This window comes from Carlito syrichta, unplaced genomic scaffold (assembly GCF_000164805.1).
Source record: "Carlito syrichta isolate Samal-C Ts95f unplaced genomic scaffold, Tarsius_syrichta-2.0.1 Scaffold311381, whole genome shotgun sequence".
Lineage (NCBI taxonomy): Eukaryota > Metazoa > Chordata > Mammalia > Primates > Tarsiidae > Carlito > Carlito syrichta.
In genome coordinates this window covers 141,694-156,715 of record NW_007255477.1, presented here as the reverse complement: position 1 = coordinate 156,715, position 15,022 = coordinate 141,694, and the positions used below count along the sequence as shown (strand labels likewise).

General features: G+C 39.6%; 1 protein-coding gene across 1 annotated transcript in view; it reads right to left on the bottom strand.

Moving 5' to 3' along the window:
• The window catches only part of BRAF (B-Raf proto-oncogene, serine/threonine kinase), a 151,702-nt gene that overhangs the window by 2,394 nt on the left and 134,286 nt on the right, over nucleotides 1-15,022 (bottom strand). The window contains exons 16-17 of the mRNA XM_008068634.2: nucleotides 12,708-12,842; nucleotides 6,342-6,495 (exon numbers count right to left, since the gene is read on the bottom strand). Coding sequence (XP_008066825.2) covers nucleotides 6,342-6,495; nucleotides 12,708-12,842 — 289 coding nt within the window. The remainder of the gene's footprint in view (nucleotides 1-6,341; nucleotides 6,496-12,707; nucleotides 12,843-15,022) is intronic.

Sequence of the window (15,022 nt, the reverse complement as noted above, 5' to 3'; positions counted from 1 at the left end):
GCATCTGATTCTCACCATAACCCGTTAACGCAGATGTTATTATCTTTATTTACTTATTTATTTATTGAGCCAGGGTCTCGCTCTGTTGCCCAGGCTGGAGTGCAGTGGCATGATCATCACTTACTGTAGCCTCAGCTTCCTGGGCTAGGTGATCCTCCCATCTCAAGTTTCCCAAGTAGCTGGGACTATAGGAGTGCACCAACATGCCTGGCTAATTTTTTGGATTTTTTGTAGAGATAAGTTCTCGCTATTTTGCCTAGGCTGGACTTGCACGCCTTGGCTCAAGTAATCTTCCCAGCTCAGCCTCCCAAAGTGTGGAGATTACAGGTGTAAGCCATCACACCCAGCCTAACTGCAAATCTTTTTGTTTTTTGAAACAGGGTCTCACTCTGTTGCCCAAGCTGGAGTGCAATAGTGTGATCACAGCTCACTGCAGCCTTGACCTCTTGAGCGCAGGTGATCTTTCCACCTCAGTCTTCCCAGTAGCTGGGTCCACGGGCACATGCCACCATGCCTGGCTAATTTTTGTATTTTGGGTAGAGACGAGGTCTCACTATGTTGCCCAGACTGGTCTCAAACTCGTGGGCTCAAGTGCTTCTCCCTCAAAGTGCTGGGATTACAGGCATGAACTACCATGCCGGGCCTATTATCTTTATTATATAGATGAGCAAGCTGGGGTTTAGAGTGGTCAAGAAACTTGCCCAAGTTTATATAGCTAGAAAATCGCAGAGAGAGAAAGTAAACTCAGGTGCTGACTCCAAGACACAGAAGTCCCTAAACAATTTTCAGTAATTAATAATTTGTTTTCTCACTCTGAATACAACTACTAATTCAACTGCAGATAGTCATACTATCTCCTTCCATGAAAGGATTTCTTTTAACCAACAGTTAACTAAGATATTGTGAATCAAAAGATTAATGAAGGTTAAAAGACTTGAGACCTTATATGTAAAGTTAAAAGAACTGGGGAGTTTGGCAATGATCCAAAAAAAGAAAAAAAAGTCAAATAATTTACCAAAATCTTGGAGAGTAAAATATTAAGAGCATAATCATAGGAGACAATTATGTTAACAGAGGCTCCAGAAATATACAAACATTCTCACTATTGTTGCTTATAATTTGAGTATATTATGGTTTTAGGTTGCTACTTTTAGTATTTTTTTTTTTTTTTTGAGTCGGAGTCTCACCCTGTCACCCAGACTGGAGTGCAGTTGCACAATTATAGATCACTGCAGCCTCAAACTCCGGGGCTCAAGCTATCCTCCCTTCTTGGCCCCCTGAGTAGCTGGGACTTTAGAGGTTCATGCCACCACGCCCAGCTAATTTTTTGATTTTTTGAAGAAATGAGGTCTCACTATGTTGCCCAGGCTGGTCTGAACCTCCTGGGCTCAAGCAATCCTCCTGCCTCTGCTTCCCAAAACGCTAGGATTATAGGCATGAGCCACCATTCTCAGCCTATTTTGAGTATTTTAATACATTTTCTTTCAGTGATTTGCAACATTCTTATAAGTAGTATCTAAATCTCATTAAAGGAAGCCAATGTGCAAGTAAGATTTATATAACAAGATCTTTACAAAAATGGCTAGAATTCATCTGTGAGGAAATATCAAAAAACGATCATATCTAAGCCAAATTTTATATATCACATTTTAAAATACTTAAAAAATTTTCAGGTATTTCCTATTCATTATATCAATCAGACATTTCACTGTGTGAACAGCATTATAATTTAAAAACATTTTGAATGTTAATCTTAAAAATAAAAACAAGGCAACTCCACAAATAACAAAATCTTACCGACAAACTCCAAATCAAACACAAATGAAGCAAACACTAACGGTCATCCTACCAACAGTCTACTGCTTCTATCAAATGCAGCTCTTTTCATGATCCCACTTTAGGTCCAGGAGAACAAATGATAAAAAGAATTCAGGGTTCAGGAATCAATAAAACAAGACTCTTTTTTATAAATGTTCCTGAAATCATGGAGAATTTAAGAAAAAATTCTTCTGGAACAAACAGGTGATAAATCTGCTTTTGGAAAAACCTCTTTTTTTCCTTCTCCTTTTTGTATATCTGGAAATCTCTCCTTTCCCGCCTCCTACCCTATTTTATTTGCAGTAAGAGCCAATTCTGCTTGTGTGGTATTATTTGAGGTGAAACACCTAGATATTCTCTGTGACTCTTAATCTTGTTATAATTAATTTAGCTAACAAAAAAAATCAATTTGAGGCCACAATGAAATATCTTTTTCCCCCTTCTTTTTGGCTAAGGACAACCTAAGCTCTATTTTCTTTCTTTTTTTTTTTTGAGTTGGAGTCTTATTTTGTCGCCCAGACTGGAGTGCAATAGCATGCTCCTGGCCACCGCAGCCTTGACTTGCTGGGCTCAGGTGATTCTTCCGCCTCAGCCTTCAAGTAGCCGGAACTATAGGTGCGTGCTACCACACCCGGTTAATTTTTGATTTATTGTAGAGACAAGGTCTCACCAAGTTGTTTGGGCTGGTCTCACACCTGTGGGCTCAGGCCTCCCAAAGTGCTGGGATTACAGGCTGAGTCACCAGGCCCGACCTTAAGCTCTATTTTCAATTTGACTTTAGGAATAAGGCAGGGAATACTTGGGAAGACTTTAAAAAACAAGACTTTGTGATTTTATTTTTATTTTTTGAGTTAGGGTCTCACTCTGCCACCCAGGCTGGAGTGCAGTGGGCATGATCATGGCCACTGCAATTGCAAACTCCTGGGCTCAAACAATCTTCTTGCCTCAGTCTCTTGAATAGCTGGAACTACAGGTGCCTGCTACTGTGCCCAGCTAATTTTTCTTTTGGAAGAGACGAGGTCTCACTATGTTGCCCAGGTTGATCTCGAACTCCTGAGCTCAAGCAACCCTCTTGCCTCCATCTTCCAAAGTGCTGGGACTACAGGCTGAGCCGCCGAGAATGAGATTCCAACTCAAAAAATAAAAATTAAAAAATAAACAAAACAAAATAAAACGTGCTATGAAAAATCTAACAGGCTACTTCTTACACAAATCAATCACTGATTTAGATGTGAGAATGTAACTGAAAGCAGAGTAAGTCTCATTCACTGGAGGGTTTAGAAATCATGCACTTTGATATCTTCAATAGTTACATTCTTTCATTCCTTTTTTATTCTTATTTCTTAAAATATGAGAAATGTTCTTTTTCACCATCTTACCTAAGCTGAAAATCATAAATCAATTTCTGAAATCATGATGGCATCACTTATCTTTTTTTTTTTAAGTAGGAATCTCACTCTGTCACCCAGGCTGGAGTGTAATGGCACGCTCACGGCAATCACAGCCTCAACCTGCTGGGCTCAGGCAATCCTTCTGCTTCAGCCTTCCAAGTATCTGGAACTACAGGTGCGGCTTCCATGACTGCCTTAATTTTTTAAAAAAATTATTTATTATAGAGACGAGGTCTCACCAAGTCGCCCAGGCTGGACTCAAACCCTTGAGCTCAAAGCAACCTTCTCACCTCGGCCTCCCAAAGTGCTGGGATTACAGACTTGAGCCACCGTGCCCAGCCAGCATCACTTATATCTTTTTTTTTGAGTTGGAGTCCCACTCTGTTGCCCAGACTGGAGTGCAGTGGCCGCTCCCGGCCACCGCAGCCTCGACCTGCTGGGCTCCGGCGATCCTTCCGCTCAGCCTTCTAAGTAGCTGGAACTACAGGTGCACGCTACCACGCCTGGCTAATTTTTTTATTTATTGTAGAGATGAGGTCTCGCCTGCCCAGGCGGGTCTCGAACCCGCGGGATCAGGCAATCCACTCACCTCAGCCTCCCAAAGGCGTGGGATTACAGGCTGAGCCACCGAGCCTGGCTATCACTTAAATCTTTTTTTTTTTTTTTTTTTTTGAGTTGGAGTCTCACTGGGTCGCCCAGACTGGAGTTCAGTGGCCTCTCCTGGCCACCGCAGCCTCGACCTGCTGGGCTCCGGCGATCCTTCCGTCTCAGCCTTCTGAGTAGCCGGAATTACAGGCATGCACTACCATGCCCGGCTGATTTTTTGATTTATTGTAGAGATGAGGTCTTGCTGCCCAGGCGGGTCTCGAACCCGCGGGCTCAGGCAATCCGCTCACCTCAACCTCCCAAAGGCACAGGATTACAGGCTGAGCCACCGAGCCAGGCTTCACTTATATCTTAAACTACCCAATTGAGGGGCCAAAAGTTTGCTATAATTGTAACAGTGGTTTCCATGGATGAAATCTAATTCTTCATAAAGAGAAAATGCATCAAAAATTTATTTGTTAAAAAAAAAAAAAAAAAAAAAATATATATATATATACAATTTAGAATTGAAGTCTTGCTCTGTCACCTAGGCTGTAATGAAGTAGCACACTCATGGCCACTGCAGCCTCAACCTGTAGGGCTCAGGCAATCCTTCTGTCTCAGCCTCCTAAGTAGCTGTAACGACAGGTGCATGCCACCATGCCCAGCTAATTTTTTGATTTATTGTAGAGATGAGGTCTCACTGAGTTGCCCAGGCTAGTCTTGAACCCCTGGACTCAGGCAATCCTCTCGCCTCTATCTCCCAAAATGCTGAGATTACAGACATGAGCCACTGAGCCTAGCCTATTTATGATATTTAAAAACTAAATTATCATGAATTTTTTTTTTTAGTCAGATTCTCACTCTGTCACCCAGGTTGGAATGCAGTAGCACTCTCATGGCCACTGTAACCTCAACCTGCTGGTCTCAGGCAATCCTTCTGCCTAGTGTTCCAAGTAGCTGGAACCACAGTCATGTGCCACCACGCCTGGTCAGTTTTTTAATTTATTGCAGAAACAAGGTCTTGCCATATTGCCCAGTCTGGTCTCGATCCTGTAGATGCAGGCAATCCTCTCACCTCAGTCTCCCAAAGTGCTGGGATTACAGGCATGAGCCACTGTGCCTGGCTTAATTATGAATTTAAAGTCTTCCCAATTTTCTCTTTACTGACCTGAAAGAAGGATGGCATTTATGCAGGTATTATCTGTTTGCCAGAAGAACCTTAAACTGTCGGCTATATTTAGAAATCACGACAAATTTAAATAGAGCAAGTAAAGATGTGACTAAGGGGCTGACTTTGGCTCCAAGGCTGACTATGAAAAAGAGACAGCAAAATCTTTGAAAAGACCTCAATAGTGCTGCTACTTTGTATTTATGATTCCCTTTGAATCTAGTGAGAGAATACACTGACTGCCACATTGCAGTCACTTTCTATATAACAAAGTGTAAGCACTAGAAAGTGCTAAAATACTTTGTATCATGAAATGCAAAAAAGAGAATAGCATACATTTATCATGAGTGGAATCCCGTGTTCAAGTGATATAAGGACAGAGAGTTTACGAGACACAGTAGTAAGGTGACTACTAAGAAACTCACCATGAGAGGTGTAACCTAAGGTAATAACAACTTTTAAAAATTCCATTACCTGGTTGTTTGACAACCAGAATTATCTAAAAGAAAAATGCAGAAATCAAAAAGTGCTTACAGAATTCTGTGAGGTGCTTTTGGGGGGAGGGGGCTAAGTGTAAAGGGGGCAATACGTGCACAAGGAAATATCCCTTTTATGGGGATAAGGCACTCTTAATATATAAAGAAGTGTTATTTGAAAGGAACTCCAATTTATAACATTTTCCCACTAAAAATCCAAAGTCAAACCATTTTATTCCTCAGTCAAATTTGTCACTCCACAGCAATATCTTAGGTCACCTGCACCTAAAATTTATAAAAAGAAATTTAGTCTGCTGATTCAAGGACACCCACATTTTCCAAATCACAGCAAAAGGAAACAATTATAGAACAAATATGAAGAATAAAAGTTGGATTATTCAATTCTAGTGACTTCTTAAATTAGATCTTTTAGACTGTCATAATCTAACCCAGGCTAACCTGCTGTGAACTTCCTACCTGTGAACACACACACACGAGTGGTCTTGCCCTGGAGTCCCTAGTGGACAAGTGATAGTTAATAACAAAAGCTGCATGAGAAAACTGAAAGAGAAAACTGAAGTTTAATAATTAAAATAATCAAGTAAATGAAACAAACCCGGAACAAGGAGTAAAGCCTCTAGAATAGGCACTGCCAATTTTCAGCGACATCTGTGTATTTCAACCCTTGGATGTTAAATAGCCAATGTTACCTATGAATCTTAGATTGAGAAAAAATTTCTAGTCTTTAACTGCACACATGTCCCTTGGTTCACCTTTAAAAAAAGAATATACAATTCCATGTAACATTTAAACAACTATATAATCATTTGTTTTCCTTTTGTTGCTACTCTCCTGTACTCTCTTGCTCATTTCATTTGTGTCAGTGGACAGGAAACGCACCATATCCCCCTGCCTGGATGGGTGTTTTTGGAGAAGCACAAGCATATAGACTAAAATCCTCTGTTTGGAAACCAGCCCGATTCAAGGAGGGTTCTGATGCACTGCGGTGAATTTTTGGCAATGAGCGGGCCAGCAGCTCAATAGAGGCGAGAATCTACAAAAAAAAAAAAAAAAAAAAAAAAAAGAAAAAAAAAAAGAAGAAAAAAAAGAAAAGAAAAGAAGAATGAAAATCTGGGTGGTGTAAACCTTTAAGAGTCCCATTATCCCATCATACTTTACAAGAAAGCACCTGAAATCTTACATTGTTTTCAGTATTGTCATAAATGCCTGGAAAAATATTTATGAAGAAACTGATATTATTTTCTTAAAAAGAAAAATACCAAACTATTATATCTTTTACCTCTATAAACTGAAGGAGGAAAGTAACTCATAGTTAGCTTTTGATTACATTTTAGATCATTTACCAGCCTTGAAACAGTAAAAAATAAAAATTTAAAATCAACTATATGAGGGAGGATCCCCCAAAACCTGGAATTTATTATAAAAAGTTGTATATTTATTCTTACATGTTTAAACTTCAATCACCTTCAAAGTTCTCTCTTTTTGAAGCAATACACCTACTGAGACGTTTATTCCACTGCTCAAAACAGTTTTTGAACTTGTCAATTTTGATGCCTTTTAGTGCTTAAACTTTTTTTTGTTTCACCTCTTCCATATTGGCAAAACATTTCCTTTCGAGGATTTTTTCATCCAGGGAAACAAACAAAAAAGTTACTGTGGGTGAGACTGGGTGAGTGCAGAGGGTGGGGCATGGGGGTCATGCTGTTTTTGGTCAAAAACTGCTGAACGCTCAGTGTGGTGTGGGCAGGTGTGCTTGTAAATCACCCATCATGAAGTGGACAGACATACTGAAAGATCTCCAAAAAAAGTTTACTGAAGCCGAACACAGTCTCTCATAACAATGTTAGCTGGTACACTGATGCTGATGGATACCTAGAACACTTAGTGGGGGAATCCTGTACTATAAGGGGCTCACCCTCCAAGAGATAATTCTGGATTTTTTGGGGGGTCCCCTTTTGTATAGCTATTTGTCACAGACTGTAAGTCCCTTTTGGGAAGAAGATGACGTATAAATACGTAAAACACTTTATGACTATCTGTAAAAAGATCAGAGCAACTCACCTGTTAAAGAAACTTAACAATGGGAAATATCCTACATACACCTAATTAATAAAGCAGGACCCCAATGACTCAGAGTGCTAGTGGCTCATGGAAAGCAACAAGATAACCCAAGAGCGGAGAAGACAGGGGAACTGTCTTAAGGTAGCTCTATATAGATACACAAAGTGGAGAAATTTACATATTTTAAGGTTCAAAGAAATAGGCTATGATCCTTGAAGGCATACAGCATGATAATGCACATTTAAAATCATGAGACATAGGTTTGAAGGGCGTGGTATAATGACTGGCCTATGACAAGTACTCAGTAACTTTAGCAGCCATGATTACTTTTACTACTGTCCTGAGATACTAAAACTTTTTAAAAAGTTAAACTGTAATATTTATAATGATTAATCTAAGAAGACAAGGAAGTTATAGACATTTTAAAATTCCAAATATAACATGCAAATAAAAATTCAAATAATACAGAAACATAAAGAAGTATAAGGCTCTGATGTCCCACCATTGAGGGGTAACCGCTTTTAGTCTATACTTTGTTCTGGATCTTTTTAATTTTTTTGTAATGTACAGATGAACATAGCCCACCTGCACCACCTTTTCAAGTAGGATCACACGACATATATTTTTCTGCATTATTTTCTTTCTCCCTCACTGATAGCCATGCCATCTATATAGAGTAACCTTAATTTTTTTTTTTAAGAAGAAAAGTTTATTTAAAAGTAAATTAGAGAGAGAAAGAGAAGGAAGAAAGAAGATTCACCTCCCCAAGACAGGGGAGGGGGACCAAAGCCAGGAAGTATGGCTCAAAGAGCACATGGCCACACCAGAGCAACCTTAATTTTTCTGTCTTTAATTTTTCCTATTATAAAAAACATCTGGTTGGGCACAGTGGCTCATGCCTCTCATCCCACCACTCTGGAAGGCAGAGGCGAAAAGAGTGCCTGAATTCAGGGGTTCAAGACCAGCCTGGGCAACTTGGTAAGACCTTGTCTCTATAATAAATCACAAAATCAGCTGGGTGTGGAAGCACAAGCCTATGGGTCTTGCTACTGGGAAGGCTGAGGTGGAAGGATTGCCAGAGCCCAGAAGGTCGAAGCTGTAGTGGCCGTGAGCATGCCACCGTACTCCAGCCTAGGCGACAGAGTAAGACTCCTACTCAAAACAAAACAAAACAAAAAAACAAACAAACCAACCCCCCCCCAAAAAAACCCCCATTCTTTTATTTATCTGAATACTTATGAAAGTAGGTTCTATGGTATAGAATTTTAGAAGTATTTTAAATTTACGGATTTTACCAAGTCCTTACAAAAACCAGCAGTTAAGAAATTTGAAAAGAATGCTCTTTCTTTACTTCCGAACATTGTTCCCAGTGCTGGATATAGCCAATGGGAGACCAGATTTAAATGTATTTCACTGTGTGACCTTACATTTTCCTAAGTGCCAATGGAACCTTACACACTTTCCTAAGTTCATTCACCATATGTATTTATTTATTTATTTTTTTGAGTTGGAGTCTCACTCTATTGCCCAGACAGGAGTGCAGTGGCACACTCCCAGCCACTACAACCTCGACCCACTTGTCTCCGGCGATCCTTCCACCTCAGCCTTCCAAGTAGCCGGAATTACAGGTGTGCACTACCATGCCCAGCTAATTTTTAAAATTTATTGTAGAGATGAGGTCTCGCCAAGTTGCCCAGGTGGGTCTCGAACCCACAGACTCAGGCAATCCACTCGCCTTGGCCTCCCAAAGTGCTGGGATTACAGGCTGAGCCACCGAGCCTGGCCACTATATGTATTTCTTTTGTGAATCATCTGTACATGCTTTTTTTTGCTCATTTTCCATTGATTATGTTTTATTTATTGGTCTATAGGAGTCCTTTGTATACTACAAATATCTACTTTTTGCTATATGTGCTACATTTTAATCTTTATCTTCTAAAATAGAAGTTTAAAAAAATATATATAGTAGTTTAAAATATATAGCAGCTTAAAAATTTTAATGTGTCGCCAGGCTCAGTGGCTCAGCTTGTAATCCTGCGCTTTGGGAGGCTGAGGTGAGTAAATTGCCTGAGCCTGTGGGTTTGAGACCTCCCTGGGCAACTTGGCGAGACCTTATCTCTACAATAAATCAAAAAAATTAGCTGGGCGTGGTAGCGCGCGCCTGTAGTTCCAGTTACTTGGAAGGCTGAGGTGGAAGGATCGGCGGAGCCCAGCAGGTCGAGGATGCAGTGGCAGGGAATGGCCACTGCACTCCAGTCTGGGTGACAGAGTGAGACTCCAACTCAAAAAAAAAAAAAATAAAAAAAAATAAAAAAAAATTTTAATGTGTCATATCTGCTGACCTTTTCTCTTATAACGTCTGTATTTTGTCTCTTGCTTAGGAAAGCCCTTCTTCTCTCAAAACTATAAAAATGATCTCATATTTTATAGTCTTTTAAAACATATATTTAGTCATTTAATATTTATATGGCACATGATAGTACTGTGTGAAAAGATAATCTGTAATAAAAATCTAAAAATAGTATTTAAAAGAGACAGCTGCCAATAGTTGGAAAATCCACATAGGTATTCCATTTTTTGATACCATTCAATTAATGAATGTTGTATTTAGAGGTATGAGCATTTTGTCCCCTTTAATATCATTTAAAAAGTGAGACTAAGGATGCAATTCACATTATTAATGTAAATCAACCATGCTTACTTAGTAAGATGCTCTAGCACCTGGGATGTGGAAAGAGAATATGGTACAGAGTCATGCTGACAATGATCAACCATGCTGGTCTTTTCACTGTGGTTGACCCAAACCAGGCTTTCTGAGTTACAAAATAAAAGCCGAAAACTCTTCCTCAAAGGAATAGTAGACTTAGAATCCCAATATGTACAATATATATCTACCTATCCCACCACTTAGCCCTCTCTGGCCTCTCAGGGCAACTTCCTGAGAGATTGGTTAAAATCATCAATTCTCTTTTTTTTTTTTTGAGTCAGGGTCTCACTCTGTCACTCAGGCTGGAGTACAGTGGCACAATCATAGTTCACTGCAATCTCCTGGGTTCAGGTGATCCTTCTGTCTCAGCCTCCCAAGTAGCGGGTACTACAGGTACGCATTACCATGCCTGAATAATTGTCTGATTTTCTTTTTTGTAGAGCCAAGGTCTCACTATGTTGCCTAGGATGGTCTCAAATTTCTGGGCTCAAGCAATCCTCTTGCCTTAGTCTCCCAAAGTGCTGGGATTACAGGTTCGTGAGTCACCATGCCTGATCAATTCTATCTTCTTTCATTCTTTAGAGAAGATTAAACATTTTTAGATTTTAAACAAGGATTATGAATCGCCTTCCTGTAACAGTAACTTCTGTCTAACTAACCCAGCTAGGACTGAGTATTCAAAACCACAAGGGTTCACAAAAGAACACCCCAGTAATTATGGGAGCAGGGTAACTATGGGAGTCAGTATTTCCCACTTGAAACTGTACTGACTTATCAAGGCATATGTATACAGTGCTATGGGGCTTCCCTAAGCACCAGAAACCCCTACATTTATACTGTAATATCTACTGAAGCTAAACTCTTTGAGCTGGTTGAGGTAATTAGTTTCACTTCTTTGTGAGGCTTATTAACTCAAGGGCTTTAGCCTTACAACATGAAAAGATAAAAAGCAATAAAAGTTTTCAAGAATCAGAGAAAGGCAGACAGAGCTAACAAACGCCTTTTCTTTTTGCCCCAGGAAGAAATGCCCCTCAAAAAGACCCAGTATTAAAGAGCAGCTTGAAATTTGTTTATTTTACCATCAATAAGAATTACAGCAGCAGTTCACAATGTATGTTCTGTGGCCCTCTTGGGGCTCCACAAGGTCAAAACTATTTTCATAATAACAGTAAGACACTTGCCTTTTTAACTGTCATTATTTTACAAACATAAGTGGCAGTTTCAGAGGTGACATGATATGAGATACTGCTACATAATGAGTGCAAAAGCAGAGAATCCAGCTGCTTTGCAAAGAGATAAAATGTAAAATAATACAACTCCTAATTTTTTTGTTTTGGGTAATATAACTGTTTCTTTCTAAATGTTATTTAATATGTTGGCTTATGTTTAAATAAATCCATATGTATTTTTAGTATTTATTTATTTAATTTATTCTTTGAGTTGGGGGGTCTCAGGCACCCTGGCTGGAGTACGGTGACACGATCAAGGTTCAGTGCAGCCTCAACCTTTTGGGTTCAGATGATCCTTCCATCTCAGCTTCCTAAGTAGCTGGGACTACAGGCATGTACCACTGTACCCAGCTAATATTTCCACTTTTTTTAAAGAGACAAGGTCTCATTATGTTGTCCAGGGTGGTCTTGAACTCCTGGGCTTAAGCAATCCTTCCACCTTGGTCTCCCAAAGTGTTAGGATTACAGGTATGAGTCCCTGCATTTGGCCCCACCTATATATATATATGTATATATATATTTGGCCCCACCTCTCTCTATATATATGGATATATATATTTGGCCCCACCTTTATATATATATATATATGTGTGTGTGTGTGTGTATATATATATATATATATTTTTTTTTTTTTTTGAGTAAGGGTTTCACCGTCAGCCAGGTTGGAGGGCAGTAGCACAGTCATGGCTCATTGCAGCCTTGATCTTCTGGGTTCAAGAGATCCTTCTGCCTCAGTCTCCCAAATAGCTGGGACTATAGTTGTGTGCTACTATTCTCGACTAATTTTTTGATTTTTGTAAAGATGAAGTCTTCCTATGTTGCCTAGACTGGTCTTGAACTCCTGGGTTCAAGTGATCCTCTTGTCTCAGCCTACCAAAGTACTAGGATTATAAGCATGAGCCACCATCTGTGCCTGGCCACCTATAAATATTTTTAGAAGGTAGTTTTAATTTCTAAGGTAATTTTTACATACATAAACAAAAGATCTTTGGGGAGTCTTCAGAATTTTTGAATGTTTAAAAGGGTTCTGAGACCAAAAAGTTTGAGAACTGCTGGACAAATGCAAAGTCTTTCTGAATATTTTATATTGGGATCTCAAATTAGTTAGGTGTACCACTGCTCAGCCTGTATAAAACCATCTTCATGTTTATTTGTCTGGAGTCTGCACAAGGAATCCAAACGCATGAAAACAAACTATGTGTCCAAAAAAGCTTGGAACTATGTGTCCAAAAAAGTCTGTTTTCTTACTTGGGGAAAGAGTGGTCTCTCATCTCTTTTCTTTTTGAGGCACTCTGCCATTAATCTCTTCATGGCTTTTGGACAGTTACTCCGTACCTTACTGAGATCTGGCGATAAGTATCCTCGTCCCACCATAAAAATTATCTGGAGAGAGAAAAAAAGGTACATCATCCAATCTTGTAGGTGAGTTGAAAAATGCATTCCAGATTCACTGAAAACACAACAAGCTGTACACTTATGCTATGTGTATTATTCTAGACATATATTACACTTCAATTAAAAGTTAAAAGTAGTACATCATAAACTGTGGGGAATTCACAATTGATGTGCTGCAAGTTCAAGCCTTCGTGACCCCTGAATGGTCGCAAAGTTCTCCTAATTGCTCCCTGAACTTCTGGTCTCTCGTGATCCTGTCCATTTTCCCACTCACAGGATAATCATTTTAAAACAGATTTGATAGTGTTTTTTTACTTAAAAAAATAATTTATTGAGTACTTTTTGTTGTTGGACATTGTGGTAAGTCCTTTATATATGTGTAGTAAAAACCAAAAAAGTCAACTTCCTAGCAGTGGTTTTGGCATCTGCATTTTAAGCCCTTTCACTGTGGTAATGGAGTATCTGGTTATACAAACCACAGCCTCTCACAGAGGAGAGAGGGTGAAGTCATTAGGAGCTAACATCTTCTGTTTAATAAAGTAAAAAGGTTTTTCTTCCCTGGGCTCAGAGATTTGTATTTTGGCTCTTTTGAAGGTAGGCAGAAACAGGGTTAAGAGTATTGGGATTCAGGGAGAGACGGCCTGAGAGAGGAGGTTTTTTTTTTTTTTTGAGTTGGAGTTTTTTTTTTGAGTTGGTGTCTCACTTTGTTGCCTAGGCTGGAGTGCAGTGTGGCATGCTCCCGGCCACTGCAGCCTTGACTTGCTGGGCTCAGGTGAGCCTTCTATCTCAGCCTTCCAAGTAGTTGAAACTACAGGCATGTGCTACCATGCCTGATTAATTTTTTGATTTATTGTAGAGATGAGGTCTCGCCAAGTTGCTCAGGCCGGTCTCAAATCCCTGAGCTCAGGCAATCCTCTCGCCTTGGCCTCCCAAAGTGCTGGGATTACAGGTTTGAGTAATCCTGCACCTGGGCTGAGAGGAGGTTTTGATCTTAGAGAGGAATAGGTCCAAAAGGGGCAGACTGGAGGTTAGGGTGGAAAAGACAGTGGGAGTTCTCTGGTACAGGGCATAGCTGATGCATTTTAGGAATGGTCAAGTTTGATATCTTACGTTGTTTCCTGTTTGGTGCTGTAATGACTCTTGTTTAACTATGAGCTATTAGTAAAGCTTTAATTGCAATGTGGTCACTATGATACAGGTTAGGATGAGGAAGCCTGGGAAGAGATACTGAGGGGAATACAGTTCTCCTCTATGCTGCCCCCTTCTGAAGCCACGCCATCATAACATCATCATTTTAATGGAGGGCAGCGGTCTCAGAATTCTGGGAGCAACTTAGAATAATACCTAAGAGCAACAGGTGACAGGCAACTACCAGGATAATGTAAAGCACTTCCAGGGGGTCTCTGAGGTTGAGAGAAAGGGTCTGAACTGCCTGTAGTCATATGGGACAGCAATTCAGACACTTATACATGGTTATCAATGGAAAAGTAGCCCTGAAAGGCTGAAAAACTTTGGGATACCTGAATTATAGATGTTATTTAAAAAATGATAAGATTATTTGATTTTGATACTCAAAATAATTATATGAGGTCAGTATCGACCCCATTTTACAGATGAGGAACCCAAAGCTCAAATGAATTAAGTAACTTGTCCAAGATAATACAGCTAAATTAACAGAATTTGTAGACAAGACCATCTCAGTATAAATCTGCTTTTAACCACTTTAGTACTGCCCTGCTCCTGTTCTTCCTGTAATGCCTTCCCTGTCTCTCTTCTTTTGCTATCTGAAATCCAGAGGAATCAAGGCCTAACTGAAAGCTAACCGAGCTGATCATATCTTTTCTTTCGCATCTACAGTGATAACGTCCTCCTCACCACCAGCTATGATGATCATTTACTGCTTTGTACAGTTATTAATCTTTTGTATACATATCTTATATATATGAGTCTCATGCTCTACTGACTGAGCTAGTCAGGTGCTCTGATATCTTATATATACAAAAGTTCCTCAACAGGTAATTGTAGGGCAGGTATTGTGACTCATTTATATGTTTTTAAAAATTCTTCTTTTTATTAATCTATAATACCACTTCTGCCTCCAGCAGTTAACATAACCTGGACAAAAGAGGTTTTCAATGTTTCAGTTAACTACTCATTAAGGTGAATGG